This window comes from Ammospiza caudacuta, chromosome 2, assembly GCF_027887145.1.
Source record: "Ammospiza caudacuta isolate bAmmCau1 chromosome 2, bAmmCau1.pri, whole genome shotgun sequence".
NCBI classification, from domain to species: Eukaryota; Metazoa; Chordata; class Aves; order Passeriformes; family Passerellidae; genus Ammospiza; species Ammospiza caudacuta.
Genome location: NC_080594.1, coordinates 72,320,354 through 72,338,440, shown reverse-complemented (window position 1 = coordinate 72,338,440; position 18,087 = coordinate 72,320,354). Strand labels below are relative to the sequence as shown.

General features: G+C 39.3%; 1 protein-coding gene across 2 annotated transcripts in view; it reads right to left on the bottom strand.

The window, feature by feature from the left end:
- Positions 1-2,211: 2,211 nt before the first annotated feature.
- SLAIN1 (SLAIN motif family member 1) overlaps positions 2,212-18,087 on the bottom strand; it is a 49,938-nt gene continuing 34,062 nt past the window's right edge. For both annotated transcript variants that reach the window (XM_058799939.1, XM_058799940.1), the window contains 3 exons: positions 9,395-9,559; positions 7,158-7,449; positions 2,212-3,218 (listed from right to left, as the gene is read on the bottom strand). In XM_058799939.1, coding sequence (XP_058655922.1) covers positions 3,143-3,218; positions 7,158-7,449; positions 9,395-9,559 — 533 coding nt within the window. In that variant the 3' untranslated portion in view covers positions 2,212-3,142. The remainder of the gene's footprint in view (positions 3,219-7,157; positions 7,450-9,394; positions 9,560-18,087) is intronic.

The following is an 18,087-nucleotide window of genomic DNA, read 5'->3' as shown; positions in this document are numbered from 1 at the left end:
AAATTATTTTCAATAGAGAGGGGAAAATCAGCAACACACATGAAATGGTCAAAGCAGTGACATTGTCAAAGCAAAGAGAAAAATTATCTTAGCAGTTTTACTTTGGACAGATTTCACATACTGAAGCCACTACAAGGCCAAAGATTACTTCAGGTGAGGAGGTAATGGATGAATTTCACATGTAGGAGTGAAAAAAAGAAATGTGTATCTTCAATGCAGGACTTCAACTTAACCAGACTATTGCCTTGTGGAAAAAATCAAAGACAATGCCCCAGATTATGGGGCTCAAAGACTGGATACATAGGGGTTTTATTCCCATTGACTAAAGAGAGAGGGGAAAAGACCTTCAAGAAAAAGGTTGCGACTCACCCAGTAGCTCAAGAGGTGAGCCCAAGAGTAACAAGAGTACACTTTGGACTGAAGGAGATACATCATTTTTGGGATGCAGCAACAAGGATGCAGGAGCAGGATTTGCAGTCATGGACCAAAAGAGAAGAACCACGGAGAAAGGAAAGCACCCTTACACTTAGAAATTATTTTTTTCCTTGCGAAAAGTAAGTTTGAGTCTTTATTTTTAAAGATAACTGTGTTTTCCATTGCCCTGAAGGAGATTTTGCCTCTCATAAAATGGAGCCTGACAGAAGTGACTTCGTGCTGCATATTCCACTCAGTTTGCTCCCACTGAGACTTGTGGTAAAGTCTGTGACACTGCAGTAGTACCCTGTTCAGTGATGTAAATTTGAGGGGAAACAGCCAGCTCCACCAGCTACAGGCAAACAGCAGCAGTACCACAGCCCGTGGTACAAACGAGCGTGATTCTCTTGATTCCTAGATTCAGGTGCTCACACCTTGGGTTTCCTTCTAGAGCTTGATGGAATCCAGTGTGACAGATACTTGACAAAAAACACTTAGAACAGAAAAGCTGTAAGGTTACCAAATATTGACATCATGTGTTACAAGGGAACAGGGTAATTAAAAAGGGAAAAACAAATGGATCTTCTCAAAGAGCTCATGATATTCAGAGCCGGGAAAACAGACCAGCTTTAGCTACAAAAAAGAAAATATTTTCAAAGTATATACTGCCCTCTTGTGTACAACTCGGAATTAAATACAACAGCGGCAACCTATTTCAAAAATTGAAAATAATGTGGTGCTATGGTGTCCCAGATAATGTAGGAACAGTGGTAAAATCCTGGCACTGGGGAACAAATTGAAGAGACAGTTCAGACCAGGGTTGCCATCAATGAGAAACTGATCACTGCCATGGGCCTTCATCCATCTATTATGAAGATCATGCTGGATCCCTAGCACCAGAAGCCATGAGAGCTGCAGAACACCCCACAGGCAAAAGGCAAAACACCCCCAAGCTGCCTCTGAACCCCACCACAACCACAGATTGTACACAAATGAGTGACTGTTTTAACTAAAATTAATTTCTTCCAATTAAAGCATCTAACAAACAATGTGTGTTTAGTACACTCCTGCTTAAATACTTACCTGTGCCAGGTTAACTTCTTCTTTTGATTATTCTTGATACCCTCTTCAACAGTTCTGTTCTTTTGGAAAGGAAAAAAAAAAAGGATTTTAACTGTATTAAAAGAACTTCAGTGTGAAAAATTACCTGTTTATTTCTGTTAAACAACGCTGTGCTGTGCAGCGATCCTAGTGCACTAGTACATATCACTTCTCACTGTAATGAAAGTTTTACTCACAAGTATTTCCCCTCTGCTTTTTATTTTAGCTTGCCCTTTTCAGAAAAGCAGGTCCTCAAGAAACTGTGAAGCAAAACTGAGAGCAAATTCATAGCCACAGTGAAAGGTACACAATCTCTGTTTCCCATTGCAAGTCATACTTGCATGCTCTAAACATTAAATTCAAAAACTCTCTTAAGATCATAGTAAGATTGATTTGAGAATAATACGTATTTGTCTCCTAGCCATACCATGGCTTCCGAACACAATAAAAAAAAAAAATTTTTTATGTAACTCAGTTCCTATCTGCAAAAATCCAGCATAATCTTTATAAAAGTTAAGTAAAAACTTATGGAGCTAAGTAGATGTGAGTAGCTAAATTCTCACAATGCTTACATGGCACACTGAAGAACAGCATTATTGCTGAAATAGATTCTTTATTTCCTGAAACATTCCAAAACAGTAGTATACACAGTTGTAATCAAATATTAAGTCATATGCCATTATAAGAAAGCATTGATTAGTGCAACTGGATTTTGTAAAAGATCTATCAAAAAGATTTATTTGCATTAAAACTCATTTTCCATAAGCAACTGTTAATAAAACATTACAATTTTATTCTTTGTAATAAAGTACTGAAAATCAACAGTAGTTTTAGAGATCACTGTACCTTTTGTAAGTGCAATGTGATTTATGCTGCCATTTAAATACAAAACACTATGACAATAAATTAACAATTCAACAAATGGTGATAGACCAACAAAACCATGCTGACCCAGCTGGATGGCAATTTCCAGTGAATGCTACCTTTTTTTTTTTTGTGCTTCTGCAACATAAATATACTGCTTTGTATTGCCAATTGGTAAGATTCTGTAAGATATGTTTCTAGCACTAAAAAAGTACATTACCCCAAAAATATCATTTATGGCACAGAAAAAGTTAAATTATCTCTCTGTAGTTCAAGGTTCAGGCAAGTTTAAACGAACTTAAGTATACAAAATAAAATGTACTGAAAACACTAGAAAAAAATTCAAGCACATACTTAAGTACCCCGAAATTCAAAATAAAATGTGTGATGCCTTTACACTGAATAAATTATCTCAGAACTTCAGTATGGCAAAGCCACCCAAAAGCAAAATCTCCTAGTTCGTTCCAAGGAAATATTCTTTATTTTGCACACATATAATACTTTCTCCAGTTCCAAACGCCAACACTGCCATTGTTAGTCTGGTAACAATGCAGCTGTTCAGGTAACTGATTAAGTGCAATATTTAGTATCTGACTTTAAGATGTTCATTTTTTAAAAATGACATGGCATTTTAGATGGTTACACATTAAGATCCTGGGGAAAATAATACTGTATGACCCTCCTTTTCCAAATCATTGTTACCCAGCCAGCTGGGTAATGAAATCCACATTATGTGTTCTCCACTGTCAAGGGGCATCCTTCATCAATAGCAGCCGTCTCTCCAGTTCCCATCTCGTATCGTGCTCAGAGATGACAGGGGCTTTGGAGGCTGAAGGAAACTGTATTAACCAAATGACAAGGGGAAAAAAAAAAGGAAAAGGAGGTCATAATTCCTGTGAAAGATCAAGGTAAAACACATCATTTACTTCTGCAGTAACAATGGCTTTGGGGCTTGCTTAGAGACATCCCTCTGGTGCATTTCTGGCTACATATTAATGGACATATAAAGATCTATGGTGAAATTAAGGGCACTTCCAATGAGAAGAGCATGAAAGATTTGTAAAAAGGAATTGAGTGAATACCTGTAGTCATGAATGAGATGTCTCTAAATGGCTAGATTTCGTTTTCAGGGATAAAGATAGTAAAAACATATTTTTGTCACTATGGGCAGCAGAGAGCTAATGGGAAACACTTTCCAAAAAGCTATTGTGCTCAGCATGCTCAAGAAGAACCAGCAGTTTGTAAAAACACCATGCAAGCAGCAAAGAATTTTATCAGCTGGAGAACTCCACCAATTCTGCTCCAGACCCTGTTTTATCTGTCACAAGACATGTGATGATGTGTTTCCAGAGCCACCAGTTCCAGCACTGCAACTCCTGATGGGAACTCATCATCCCCTGGGTCACCACCCTCATACCTGGGCTGCATCTCTCACTCATAAACGAGAACTTCCAAAACACTTCCTGACCATCTTCCAAACCCTCCAGGTACTACTGAGGGAACTATTTCAAGTAAAACTAAACAAAGGAAAAACAACCATCTGACTTGATCTAGCTACTGGTAACACAGCAGGCTGTGTACCTAATTTGCCACAGCCATAATTATGTCACACCCCAATTTGCTGAAAAAATGTGTTCAATTTCATATAAAAGCAGACCTCAAGCCTTGTTTTCACGTTACTCTGCTTTTATTATAAGTTACTGATGCCTCCTCTCCCTTCCAAATGCTTTTTGCTGTAAAAAGGCAGAGATATTTTGTAAAGCAGGCAGTCGGTAAGTCAGTTGACAGAGCAGCTTCAACTCTCTGCTAACACTGCTTTTCTAGTAGCAAAAACACTGCATGTAAGTAAAAACACTTGGTTAAAGTTAGATTCAGCCAAGCTGCTTTTGTGCAGCTCTATTTCAGTGCAGCATCATTTATCTTTGATGTAAATCCAGTTACTTGAGACTAAGAACATAATCTGCCTCTGCTGTTTTCTGCAACTGCTGCTTTTGTTTCCAGAGAAAAACGAAAGTATATTTAATAATCTTCAAAAACACCCCCAACGCAAAGAGGGGAAAAAAAAAAAAAGCTAACTTAAAAATAATTTGTAAGAATACTGCTATGTATCTAGAGGGGCATCTCTGCTACAGGGCACTGACAGAAAAATGTGTCAGCAATGAAAATAATTTCAAACAAGCACAAGCTGTTGGTATGACATCACGTGGTTTGAGACAACAGAGTTTTGGAGGGGCCATAGTGCATTTCTACTTTTCCATCACCAGCTGGATAGCAGAAACTGGCTCAAGTACAAGGCAGCATGAATAAGCAAGCCCTGGCTCCACAGGTATGCTTACATTTCTACCACACTTGTGGTTGGTATCTGGCACGACCCAGACTCTGAGCTGCTGACTGACATTCTGGCTTTAGCTGGAACCTGTCTCACCATTGCGGCCTTGTCTGGAAACTGGGAGTGTTGGCTGACCCTGCTCACCATCAGTGGTGCTCTAGGCTGGGCACTCCAGGGCAGCCCAGCTGTCCCACTCAGCTCCCTGCTCACCCTGCCCTAAGGGCAGCTGCCCCCTCTGCTGTTCACACTGCATAAGGGTAAAACACAGAGAACTGGAAGGTGGGGCCTGCAAAAAGCCCCACAGCTGGAGCTGGAGAGGGATAAGGGTTGTGTGGACCCACTCAACAAATGTGCTGTCTGAATTCTAAGGCTAAGAAGAGATGGGTTACACTATCACAATTCTTTTACACTGCTTGAATCACTGATGATAAGGAGAAAACCAGTTAATATTTAGTTATTTATCTTGACTATTATAATTTTTTTACTATAAATTATTAAAGGCACTCCCTCAGCCAGTGTTTTATTCTATGCAGTAAATACTCAAGTTCCCTAATCCACCCCAATATAATGTGTCTAAGAACCCATTTTATGTATCTAAAATACCAGTAACTTGGCTACTTAACAGTATGGCCAAAGGTAGGAAGACAGATTTACTCTGAGTGTGCACTTCTCCCTAAACATCTGATTTATTTAAAAAAACAAAAACCTATTTTTAATCAAGTCATGACTACAAACACAATTTAAGTTTGAAAGAAGACTCTTAAACTGATAATCAGAAATGCCATTAACTAGAAAATACCACAGTAAAAAAAATAACAACTGAATTCCTTCCAAGAAAAGTCTGTATGAAAACTGAAACCACTTGTGTTTTTCCAAATTAATCTATAAAACTGAACAAGGGTGTTGAGGAACTGCAGGCTGACATCCAGTCTACCTGGGGGTTTCAAGTCCCGTGAACTCCGCACTCCTACAGTGCCAAGACCATCCATCTTCAACCATCACTGCTTTGGCTCTATGGCAACACAGGATGCTGCTAAGGCACACTGGTAGGAAAGGAGACAGGAGCCCAGACTTCCTGGACTGTAAATAGCTTTGTTACTGATTTGAATCAGCTTCTAATAAAAACAGTGTTGAGAGTACAGTGTCTCAGTCTCCCACTGAAACCTCTTAATTTTGTTTTTCTTTAATATTGTCTGTTGTATGAGAAGTTACAAAATAGCAAGGGACTGGTCTTCATGACCCAGAAAGGCTTCCTCACATGTTGCTATGAAAGATTTAAGTGCTCTGCAGAAGAACATGAAGTAGAGGAAAGGAAAAAGAAAAAAGGAAAGAAAACCCTTAGCTATAAAGAAGTCTAACTGAGAGAGCTTCCTGCTGAGAGCAAAGAAGGTTATGATAGAAATCTCATGGTACAGTCTTCATCAAAGAAGAAACCTGACGGCTCTTTATCAAAGTTTCACCACAGTTGGTCAAAGTCTGTTGTTAGTCACATCAGTGTAATCCCCAAGTAACTCAACCAAAGAGAGAATGTGAACAATTGAACTTATTCTGGATCTAGCCAGTATGTAGTGAAAAGTACAGAAATGATGAGAGCTAAACAGTGACAGCTGATCCAACAGAAAATGAAGCGGCCACACAGCAGGCCCTCACATGAGGAGGGATGTGTGCAATGCAAAGAAATAGTTGGAGGAGTTAACACAAGTTGAGAGAAGTTTTTCCTTGAGAAGATTTAATTCCTATTAATTACAGAACATGCAGCTAAGAGTTTAACTCCCAGCTATGATAAGGTGGTTAAAACACATCTTTCCTCAAGACTATTTTATTGCTTGACCTAAAAATAACTAATTTGAAGATTAATTTCTCTCTTTTTTTTGCATGCAAAAATTTGCATTTGCTTACAGTAAAGCTTATTTCAACTACGTGATATTCCAGGATTCCCTGTGCTTATTGTCTCCCAGCTGGAATTGAAAAGATGCTGGTTCAACCCATGACTGCACTATCCAGGGTATTTCCTTTTTCACAATGCTGTAATGGTACAACTTGCATTTTTACAGACTACTGCCATTTACAACAACAGGGATGCAGCTCTTTCTATGTGAGCACTCTAAGATTAGCTCATGCTGTGACTGAAATAGCAGTAGGCACAAGTCAGGGAGAAGGCAAGCCACATCAGTTAATGATATGAGGCCTGTGTTTGTTTGGATTTCTTACTGACAGGTGGCAATTCATTCCTAGTCACATGTGATTACACACTATCCATTATCAGAGATTACTATGGGCTACCAGCACTGTCCATCACTACTTCTGGCAAGCCATCTTCACCCATTCAGTGACTCAGCACTGGGAGACAGAAGCTTTTGTTTTATAGTTCCATATTCAGGAGGTAAAAAAATTCCACAATTTAGGCCTAAGCCATCTACACAGAGACTGAGGCCTGTTTAACCCTCACCTTCGAACTGGCTGTGCAATTTTACTTCTGGGAATGCCACTCCCATTGATGGCCAGCGATGGTCTTGGAAGAGCACTGCGCCCTACGATGCCTTGACCAGCAGTCTTGTTTGGCATTGGGATCCCAGTGTTGGAGTACAGCTGTGAGTTGCTGGACACTGGAATACTGCTACTGGTACTACTCCCTTGTACAGTTGGGCTTACATAGGCAGTAGCTTTAAGAGGCTGTCTGACAGACACTGGAAAATGTCCCACACTGTGAACTCGGTGTTGAAGCTGTCCTGGTGATGGAACTGTGAAGAATGGTAGAAAACAAAGCAACAAGATCAGTATGCAACAAATTAGACCAGGTAGTAATGCTCATTTCAAGATAGATCTGAATAAGGATAAACACACCATTATACAATTTACTTGCTGCTTACAAACTGCTGGAAAACCTCTTGAATCCAATACTGTATCCAGTAACACAGCAGTGAACTAAAATATCTTGTTCCACCCCCATCCTGAAAAAAAATTCCCAGTCCATATTCATCCTTTTCCTCACCTCAAAGAGATTAAATTAGCCATTATAAGCACACTAAATCCACCTACGCACTTAGAGCTTTAAACAGGAGAAACTGCTGAAGGTATAAATTAGTCACTGTTAGGTGATTTTGATTTCTGTGAGGTGGCATGCAACCACCACATCTTGCTCAAGCAACATTGCATTAAAGCATTATGAAACATCACAGAAGTTTAAGCTCTATGCAGAAAAACAATAAAAAGGCTATAAAAGGTCTTGAATGTAACAGAATATTCCACAGCTGATGTTATGTAAACCATCATTTTAAATCAAGGCTAGGAGCTCCAGCAGCTTTATATATATAGATTTTTCTACCCAATCCTGCCCTCTGCTGTGCATTTGGCAGGCATCACTTTCTGAGTCCACTGTCAATAGCCTGAAGCATATAAATTAAGACACTACATTTAGAGCAATCCTTTTTCAAGTCTTTGAAAAAAGGACATCTTTAAACCATTTAAAGTCACAGAAAAAATTGCAGAGGAGTGATTTAATTAGACTATACAGTCAATATATTGTTAAGGTACACTTATCACATAGCTCCAAAAATACCCCAGCACAGCCACTTACTAAGAATGGTTTTTTTAAAAAGTATTTCAGAAAAATGGAATTTTATACACACATATATATAAGAGCACGAACACACAAAGAAATATGTATTTCTAAAATAATAAACAAAATTAAATTTTCAATGCACAATCATGAAAATCCATGTGAAAACCTTAACTATTTCCATTCTCATATCCAAGCAGGAAAAAATACAACAAAATAACCCATCAGTCAAGAATATTTTCCAGAAAATAAGCAATTTAATTGAAGATTTTCATAACTTGTGCTCAACTTTGAAAGAAAACACCCACAACAAGCTTTTGCCAACTGCTCCCTCCAAAACCTCACAGGAAATGGAGAGCATAAGTTAAAGTCCTTCTTCCCAAATTACTTATTTCTTCCTCTTTTTCAAGGCTTCTGCCTGTGTCCAGTGAAATCCATTTCTCCCATTTCCACTCAAGAACCTCAACCACTGTGCTAGAAAAGATGGGTTTGGATCTTGATCTATCTTGCACACATACTATTTAATAATTAATTAATATTTCAGCTACTAGATCAATACTTCCTTCATACCCCCTTCAAGAAGTTACCTAAATTAAACCAATTACAGAGAAATTTTAATTCCCCCACTCAACAAGTATATTATACTTGAAAACATAACCCTCTTTTTACTGCATTTCCTCAGAAGAAAGTGGCTCAACTTCAGCAGGAGAGAGGTCATGTATTTTAAGATAGCGTTTACACAGAGTACTGTACAACCAGCATTGTATAAATTACCAAGAAAAGCAGTTTTTAATTGTAGTATCAAAACTAGAAATGTGAGCTCACATGAATTAATAGCATTTTTGGTGTTTCTACAATATTACTATTTATTATTATTATTATTTCAGTTTTAAGGCTAGCACAAAATAAATGGGCAAAGGAAAAAAAAGTGAAACAACTTTCAATAACAAGACTGGCAGAATTTGCTTTCCAAAACAGTAACTTTGAAAATCCTGAAGTTTATTAAAATCTGGTGCAAAAGAGCAGTTTGCTTTTAATTTTTCATAGAACAAAAGATCAGTGACCAGGACGTGTATTCTACCACTTTCTCCATCTCTTGTGCTCAGGTGAAGAACACAGGTACTTACTACACGACTGCATCCTTGAAATCCCATTACTGGCTCCATGCAAATTGGAGTCAAAGCTCTGACTATTCCTCACAGTGACAGGAGAACCAGCAAAGCCAGGGGTGCTGCTGATGGTGGGGGTGCTTGGCATCCGAGCGAGGTTAGGCATGCTTCTGCGGAGTTTGTCTGCAGCAAAAGAAGACAACACCCACAGTCAGGTCAGAACTTCCAACAAACACAAGCAGCCTCAGCATCACTCCTGCAGAAAATCAGAATTATAACAAACTATTTCAACAAAAAGAGAGGTTTTGCTCTACCAGAAGAACATGAATATGTTATTGACAGCTTTCAAATGGAACCATTATGTCTATTGTAACAGCATGATTATTCACAAGTCATTTTAAAGACACCAATAGGCAGTACATTTGCAGAACTGCAAGGATTTAAACAATAAATAATGATGAGTTTCACATAGATGTGTAAAGTAGGTCAGGTGAACCATGCCCTAAATGTGCCTGTTTCTTTGCAGTGAAGACAAAAGCAAGTCTGCACTGGCAGTCAGACACAGCTATGTACTCTATGGATGTCGAAAGACAGGTGAGAAATCTATCCTAAGTGACTGAAGTCTTGCTTTCAGGTGCCAGTAAGATGCTAAGTAACTCCATTCAGAACCTAACCTTGTTAGCATGTTAAGTTTCTGCAGGCAGCCACATGCAAAAACTGCAGAGTCTTGATTCTGCTCAGTTGCTTGGAGCCCTGTGTCGATATAAGAATTTTCAAATCTGGTGTTTCTCCCTCCTACCTCACTTGTGGTACCTGATTTGGTAGGCATTTTCAGAGTAAGGTTTTTTGTAGGACTTTTCACAAAAAGAAAGCTGCAAATGCCCCAGATGCTTTTGGGGCAGGTACAACAGCTAAGCAAGTGTCTAAAGAGGTCAGAAGACATCTTCAATCCCAGTCACACCAGCTCATTTGAAGAGAGGAACTGAAACCTTCCTGACATCTCAAGGCATCTTCCCAACCACACCACCATGAGGGAATCTAAAGGAAAACTCTTCTGGTCTCTTCTGCCATCCGGCCAAAGGGAGATGACTCAGTTATGTGCAATCAGAAGGGACTGGGAGAAAGGCACAGACTAAAGGACCTGGTCCTGTGACATGGCAGACTTCAGTAAAGCACTGCTGTGGGAAAACAAGGGGCATTTATTCAATTGTCACTGACAACATCACCAAGGTTTGCCTCTTGGCCAGGTTCAGAAGCACAAGTGCTGTGCCCTGCCGAGGTGGCTGCGTCGCCCCTCACAGCATGGCCGGCACAGAGATCACCAGCTCCTGTTCCACATAGGTTCCACAGGCTGGCAGAAAGACACTTCTCACACTGCAACAGAAAGCAGGTGTGTGCTTGTCTTGTCACAGCAGCTACAAGTGCTCTCTCCCACAGAGAGCAGGGCATTTCCAGACTGATGCTCTGGTTTTATGCATAGGATCAACACAGCACACTCCCTGGAACTGCTGGCATGGGTCAACCTCCTGGCTCAGTTCACAGAAACTGCATATTTATTTAGAAATCTCCATTCATCAGTCTACATAAATATCCAACCTATTTAGCACCATTATTAGCTCATCTAATCCTTAAAGCTGCTAACAAGTGAAAAGTAGTAAGACATGACAGTACAGTTCTATCTATACAAGTTATTAGGAGTCACTGACAGTAGCCTCAATATTTGTGATACCTACATAACTCTAGCAACCTGTGTCACAGAAAGGCTGTATCTCCAGCAGGAAAAGGAAATATAAGGTTTGAATCCCTGTGATCCAGGGTACAGTCAAATCCTAATAAAGAACTACAGCACAGACAATCTTTCACCAAACAAGTCAGAATTGTGCTTCAGTGACTAACTACTGACTGAAACTGTCAGTGGTACAGCAATGAACAGCAAGGGGATCACCACTGTGGTGCAGTCAGGTAGTGAGTATTAATATCAGTGATGTAACAATGATAAAACAGTTATCAGGTTTCCAAAACTGTCCTGGGGACGCAAACAATAGCACCCATACAGCTGCTGTATGTATCTATCTCTAAAATATTCAAGAATTCTGCAAACTGAAGAGGGAACACTGTCACCCTGTGATGCAATCCTTGGGCAAGAGTGACAAAAAAAAATCATGAGTTTGGGATGTCCGTAGCTACAGTTAATTCTGGAGTCCTAGCCTACCCTTTCGAAGTCCTAGGTTCTGAAATCCTAATTCAACATCACAGAACTTGGCAAAGAAAGGTCTGAGCAGCAGGATGGCGGTAGGAAAGACAGCACTGCATAAAATAGCTTTTTAAGTATCATGTTTTATAACAGAATTCTTTGGACTCTACATGCTCTTCCACTTAGAGACTGCATCAGCCAGCCCAGGCATTACTTGTGCCTTGAACTGTCCAGTGGATGCAGCCACAATAGCAGAAAAATAGGTACAGAAGTAGCTTGGATTTCCTCCATGTCTTGGGTGGCCACGTCTTTTGCCTCCTGTTCATTAGTCCCTTCTTGTTCCAGCAGTTTGCTCTGCTGCTGATTCATTCACTCCTCAGGCAGCAGATTCCTGCTGCACCTGCAAATTCTCATCCATCAAGCAGCTGTGTTACTTCTTTGATGGGTCCTTGTGTCTGCTGAGATAAATGGCCCTGAAAAGCAATGAAAATAGCGGGTCAGTTCTGTGTTTGGAGAAAACCCAGAAACGTTCACCTTGATGGCATTTTGCAGCTTTCATCTCTGTGGATGATGCATCCTCTTTCATCTTCTTCTTGAAGTTTGTTCTGTCACCTGCTTCCCTCCTAAGAACAGTAGAAAGAGTCTTAGAGATGTTTTGTTTGTAAATGAAACGATGGCTCTTGTGAGCTTAATATATGGAACCAGAAGGTGGGAATTATGTGATTTTAATATAATTTCAGGCCACTGAGATGTGAATAGATATGAACTTGCTGAAAATTTATGAGAAGAAAAAAAAATATTTTTCCAAGCTGCTTCACTTTTCAGACCTCTTCGGTGTCCTAAGACTGATGAGAAAATGAATAGAGAGGAGATGGAACAGAGATGTATTCTCAGTTGAGAATTAATTTGCTCAAACATCCTGTTTGTGATGAACACTGGAATTTGCTACAGTTTCTGCTACCTCTTCTGCGCTAATCTGGTTCAGTGACAAACCTAAAACTGTCATCAGTCGCTTGCAGCTGGTTTTTTAGGAAGAAGTGGATAGTAACACCAGTAAGAGACTTCAAAGGACCTACACCTGTTCAAGAAATTACTGGATGTGGCACTTGGTGCCATGGTCTAGCTGGCAAGGTGGTTGTCAGTCAAAGACTGGAGTTGATGATCTCCAACAGCATCCATAGTTGTTACTGTGACCCACTACTGAGTCTCAACTATAACTTAGGCTGAAAAAAATACAGTGTTTAAGTAGAATGCAGCCATATAAAGCAACACAGGTGTATCTTTGCCTTTCCCAGCCTTCTTTGAGATAAAATACTATGACCTACAGACATTGATTGTATTGTTGAGGTATTTGTACATGTGAAGAAAATTCAAGGATAGGTCATGCAAGGGGAGTTAATAACTGGTTCCTGGCTCTTACCACCTTCTAAGAATAATTCATGCATATACACACATGCTTGTAATTTCATGAGCTTTCTTTCAGCAGCATACGTTGCCCTTTCACATATCTGCAGCAGAACTGCCTACTGCATGTTTACATGCACACATGGGTATGTGGCATCCATGCTGAATTAGCCCATTGCCTCTACAGCACAAGAAAAGCTGGGAACTGTGAAATACAGATCCTATGCCCTCAATTGAAAATGTACACGAAAAGGTGTCACCCCACAGCACAGATCGTATTCACTACTACTAGAAACAGGTCAAAAAGCAGGAAAAGGCATCCCTTTGTCAAACATTCCACAAAATTCCAGTGAAGACAACAGTTCGCCTCTCACCCAGCTGCTGCCTCAGTTCTGATTTTTTGCCAGGAAGTTCTTCCTCTGATGCTATTTCTTCTCTGAAGTCAGCTCAGGATCAGGGGCCCAGCTTCTTTCTGGCAGGACACCAGAACACGCAGCACCTGCCTTCTGTCTTCTGATCCCCGCACCGCTGGTGGCTGTCCCCGTTCCACCGCTGCTTTCCTTTTCCCTTCCCTGACCTGACACTATCACTGGCCGAAGATTAATTCCATGTAGCATGCAAACAGACCTTGTCCTCAGAGCAAAGCTGCTCCAGAAGAAGTGCACTCTTGGTGGGCTGCCAGATGGGGACTTCTGTAGCAGTCCTTGGTCAGTATCATCTTCAGTCTGAGAAAATGCCTCATCCAATGAGGTTCTCCTTGCAGGGAGGGCTTAAGTTGACTCTACAGTGAAGTTTCTTAAAACACTTTTATTCCTTCACAGTTATTCTCTGCAAGTGTTGTCAATGTTTTATTTGAACAAAAGGACTCCCAAACCTCACCAAAAGCACAGAAATGTAATACAGTGAATCAGAAGTACTGGTGTCTCAGAGAAATCTGTATCACTGTCTGAGCTACCTTAGCAGTTTCTCACACATATTTAAATTTTTCACAGAAATCCTGCAAGTTCAATTCTGCTTTACATGTATTGTATGTAAAAATAGGTCAGGATAAAGCTATAAGGAAAAAACCTGTGCTTCTTGATTTTAAGTATTATGTTCTATACTATGTAGACATTCAGAGTGTGTTTCTGAAATCCTTAATAAATTTGTAGACTTCTCTTGTAGACTCTATTACAACTGCACTTTATGGGAATAATTTCTCTTCCTCATCTCTGAGGACGTGAGATGAGTATCTGCATTACATTTATCACAGTTATAGCATTTGTAACATCCCAAATACACCAGGGTCTCTTTAATGGTCTGTGGAATCACAAGCTGATACAACAGAGACATCAGTGTGTAAAAGCACAGATACAGATTAAAGCAAGACCTTCAGTTAAGTGAGTGATGTCATTCTCAATAATGTCAATACCTCCATTTTATTCAGAATTATTACTTCATCTCATCCTGGTTCCACACGCATATGTCTCCCGCCACAGATAGAGCCAATTAAAGATTTTTCCATTAGCTTTCCATGAGTTCTCCCACTGATCACTGTCCTCAATATAATCCAAAGGCAGCAAAGTAATACTGTTTTACTCCTTTTTTGTAATAAAGTCTGCAACAATCTCCTAGAAAGAATTTTTCCTTTCTTATTGAGCAAGAAAGGTTATGAGCAGAGAACACCTCGTAAGTCTATGCTGAACCTCTATCTAAACACAACGTACTGCTGCTCTTCTATGTCTGCCTGGAGTTTGCTTAAAATCCCAACCAACAAACAGAAACCACAACTGCAGCTTTCAAAATGGGGCAACTGCCAATGATGTCCCTAATATTTTTGAAGCGTAGGCGAGAAAGTTACTCATAACTAGTAATTTCTGGAAAAGCGAATTTTTTCAAGTGAATGGTATCTGTGGCTTTTTTAGGAAGGTTTATGCCAAGCCAAAAACTTAAAAAACAACATGAAAAGGAAATAGAAAATGTACAGTAAGATTAACCAGACTGAATGCGATGTGACTCTATGAACCATATATTTTTCATCCACCTCTTCTTACTGCATTATAATAAACTCCTTCTTTACCTGGAATAATTTATCCAAAATACAAAGTTTCTAATTTTCACGTATTATAAAAATGGACACTTTAAAATCTACATAAAATATCTACAATATCTTTTGTCTGCCAGGATAAAAGGTTGTGAGCAAGCTGATCTCAAGAGATGGAAAGTAGGCCTGAACACAAGAAAATCAATTCCATTTTCAATATCTTGTCATCTGGGTTTTGATTACTCTGGATGATTTCCCAGCACTACAGTTAACCATTACTTCTGGTTTCAGAAAATCAGAAGCATAAAGGGCAAAAATATTATCAGCTAATTAATAAAATTAATTAACAGAAATAAAATAAATATTTTAAAATTTGAAGAGAGGGCAGTTACTTTTGCATCAAAGTAACAAAAAGAATTAATACTTATGGACAATATAAAGCAGAAATCAGCTTGGTTTTATGACTTTCTGTGGTATTTCTTCTATGAAAATGATTATATATAAAGTATTCTGGATATTAATAGTTAGCAGCATTTTAAGTTGCTAAATAGTAACTTCTTCAAATTAGACTAAGGGGAGAGAGACATAAGCATAAATCTTTCCACTGCAAACATATTAAAAGAATTATTTAAGTATAAAACACTCACTAACTAGACAAATTCGCTTAAGTTAATTGAAACAGATAGGGTGTGAACAGCTTGTGAACTATCTCTCAGTTTTTCTTTACATTATCTATTTTCTGACCCATCGACCAATTACAAAATCCCCAAAAATCAGGATACCTTAAAAAGTTTACAAATGTAATTTTTCTGATGTAACTCATCATTACAGAAAATTCAGCTGATTTAGAAAGGTGTAATTCAACAAGGAAAACAAATCCAGACAGATTTCACACAAAGCTTATCTATATTCTTGCCAGAAGTGGCAATAAAACCTATTAGAAAGCAAAGATAACATAAACACTCCACAGACAATGGCTGTGAAAATGTTGTTTAAAAGTAACAACCAGTACACCTACAGCTCATGCTGGGAGTGCCCCACATACACCTTAAACACATTGCAATGTATTTCACATCTAAACATATTAAGATTGGCACACACCTGCCACTTTACACTAGTGTTTTACCAGGAGCCTTCCAGTACAGCAAGCTTTTGGGGCTGGCAGTAAATGAGACTGACACCATTCATTCAGGCATGAGTGGAATAAGGTGAGATAAAGAACCTGGACCTGAGAGTGGGGGTAACATGGTGTGGTGTGGTCCAGAAGTACGTAATTTTATCATCAAATAGATGTACAGCAATTTAAAACAGGGCAGAGTGTCAATATTACAGCAAGGGTAGCACTTTGGTACAATACATTGGCAAGAACAATGTATGAGCTCACTGAAGTATAGCTTCAGACACAGCTGGAAAACATTTGAGAGACTATTCTCACTCCCAGGAAAGGCAGAAAGAAGATCACTAGAGGAGCAGAAACTGCAAACCATTTATTTGCTACCTAAAATATAATCCTGTGAATGAAGAACAAGCTAAAGTGAGAGACCAGACACCTGGTGCACAAGTCAGTGCCTATGTGAAGGTTACGTCATGGCATCCCACAGATCCTGGGCTGTTTATGGAAGCTCAACAGCATTGACACAGGGTGATGGGGAAGCCACGGTGCAGCAAAGTACCTCATGCAATTCTACCTGCACAGCTGAATCAGGCCCTTCATACAGACGTGGGCATCCACATTTCAGCACTTAAATGTAGGTGCTTCTCATCAGGCAAACAATATTATACTCCTAAAAGAATTATGGAAATTTTCCAGGCTTACCACACCTTCACCATATTTTTCACATGCAGGTAATTAAGTACCTCGCCTAGAGGACCATGCCAAACCAAGTTCACCAAAAGCAACTAGGGCAGCATCCCTCAAACTATTTGCCTAAAGGCAAAAAACTGTAATTAAGCTAAATATGTAGACTATGACACACTAGAAATACTGTGTTCAAAGCTAAATACTGGGTTTTTTACCCTAGACTGAGTGTCAAAATTCAACAGTTACTTGCTGCTTGTTCTTCTTTTATGAAAAGCTCTGTGAATGCCAGATGAAGCAGAGGCCAGTCCCTTGACTGCACATACAAGAGCAAAAGTGATCTCTTTGGGAGAAGACAAAGGGATAAAAATTTAGGAAGACTGCTGGAATGGCCAAGAGCAGTACAGCATGTGGTATCTGTGACTTAATTATTAATAATGGATCATGCTTTCCACATATACTGAAGGCAGAAACTAAAGGCTCTGTTTTTCCATCTTCCACATCCTTCCTTTTCAACTGCCCTTGTAAACTAACAGTGTGGAACACACCATACATCACAGAGAGCTACAGACAAATTCTGGCTTTGCAGTCTACCTCCATTTCAATGTGCAGGAATTCTTGAGAGATAATGAAATTGTTGCCAAGATGGTAAGTGCTGATAAGATGTAATACTACACAGACACCCTCAGTACAGTGAACACTTGACTCCTTGTCTGCCAAAAGAACACAGTCAAACAAATGTTTCTCACCATCAGTATTTGTCACTTACATGGATCAGAGTTTCATGTGTTAGAGGCTGAAGGTGTAGAAGCTGAGGAGATCATTCCCTCCTAAAGACAGTGGTACTATTATAGCAATGTTTGTTAATCCTGCAAACAGGTAACTGAAGTCACATCCCCAGCTTCTGGGTTATGCCAAACACATTATCCAACACCTCAAATATCTTGAGAAAAAAGTCAACTAGGTGATAAAATGGTAATCTTTTACATGTATACACTTCACAGTTAATAAACTAGGAGTCTAATGTTTTTAGTACCTTAAAGGTTTTCATGCAGGAAATTCAATGCTTAAGTTCCACTGACACAGAACATTAAAAAAACCATTCAAAACATATTTGGGAGCCACATAAAAACATGGCAGCAACAAATAATTCTCTTATTCCTGAACAAAAATGTCCCAAAGGTTTCCTTTCAAACTGCCAACATTTCTGCAAGCCCAGCAATGCTGTCCCACTCTTGTACCTCCCTGACAAGAGAAGTAACATTAAAATTAATATGGCACAAATGCTGTAC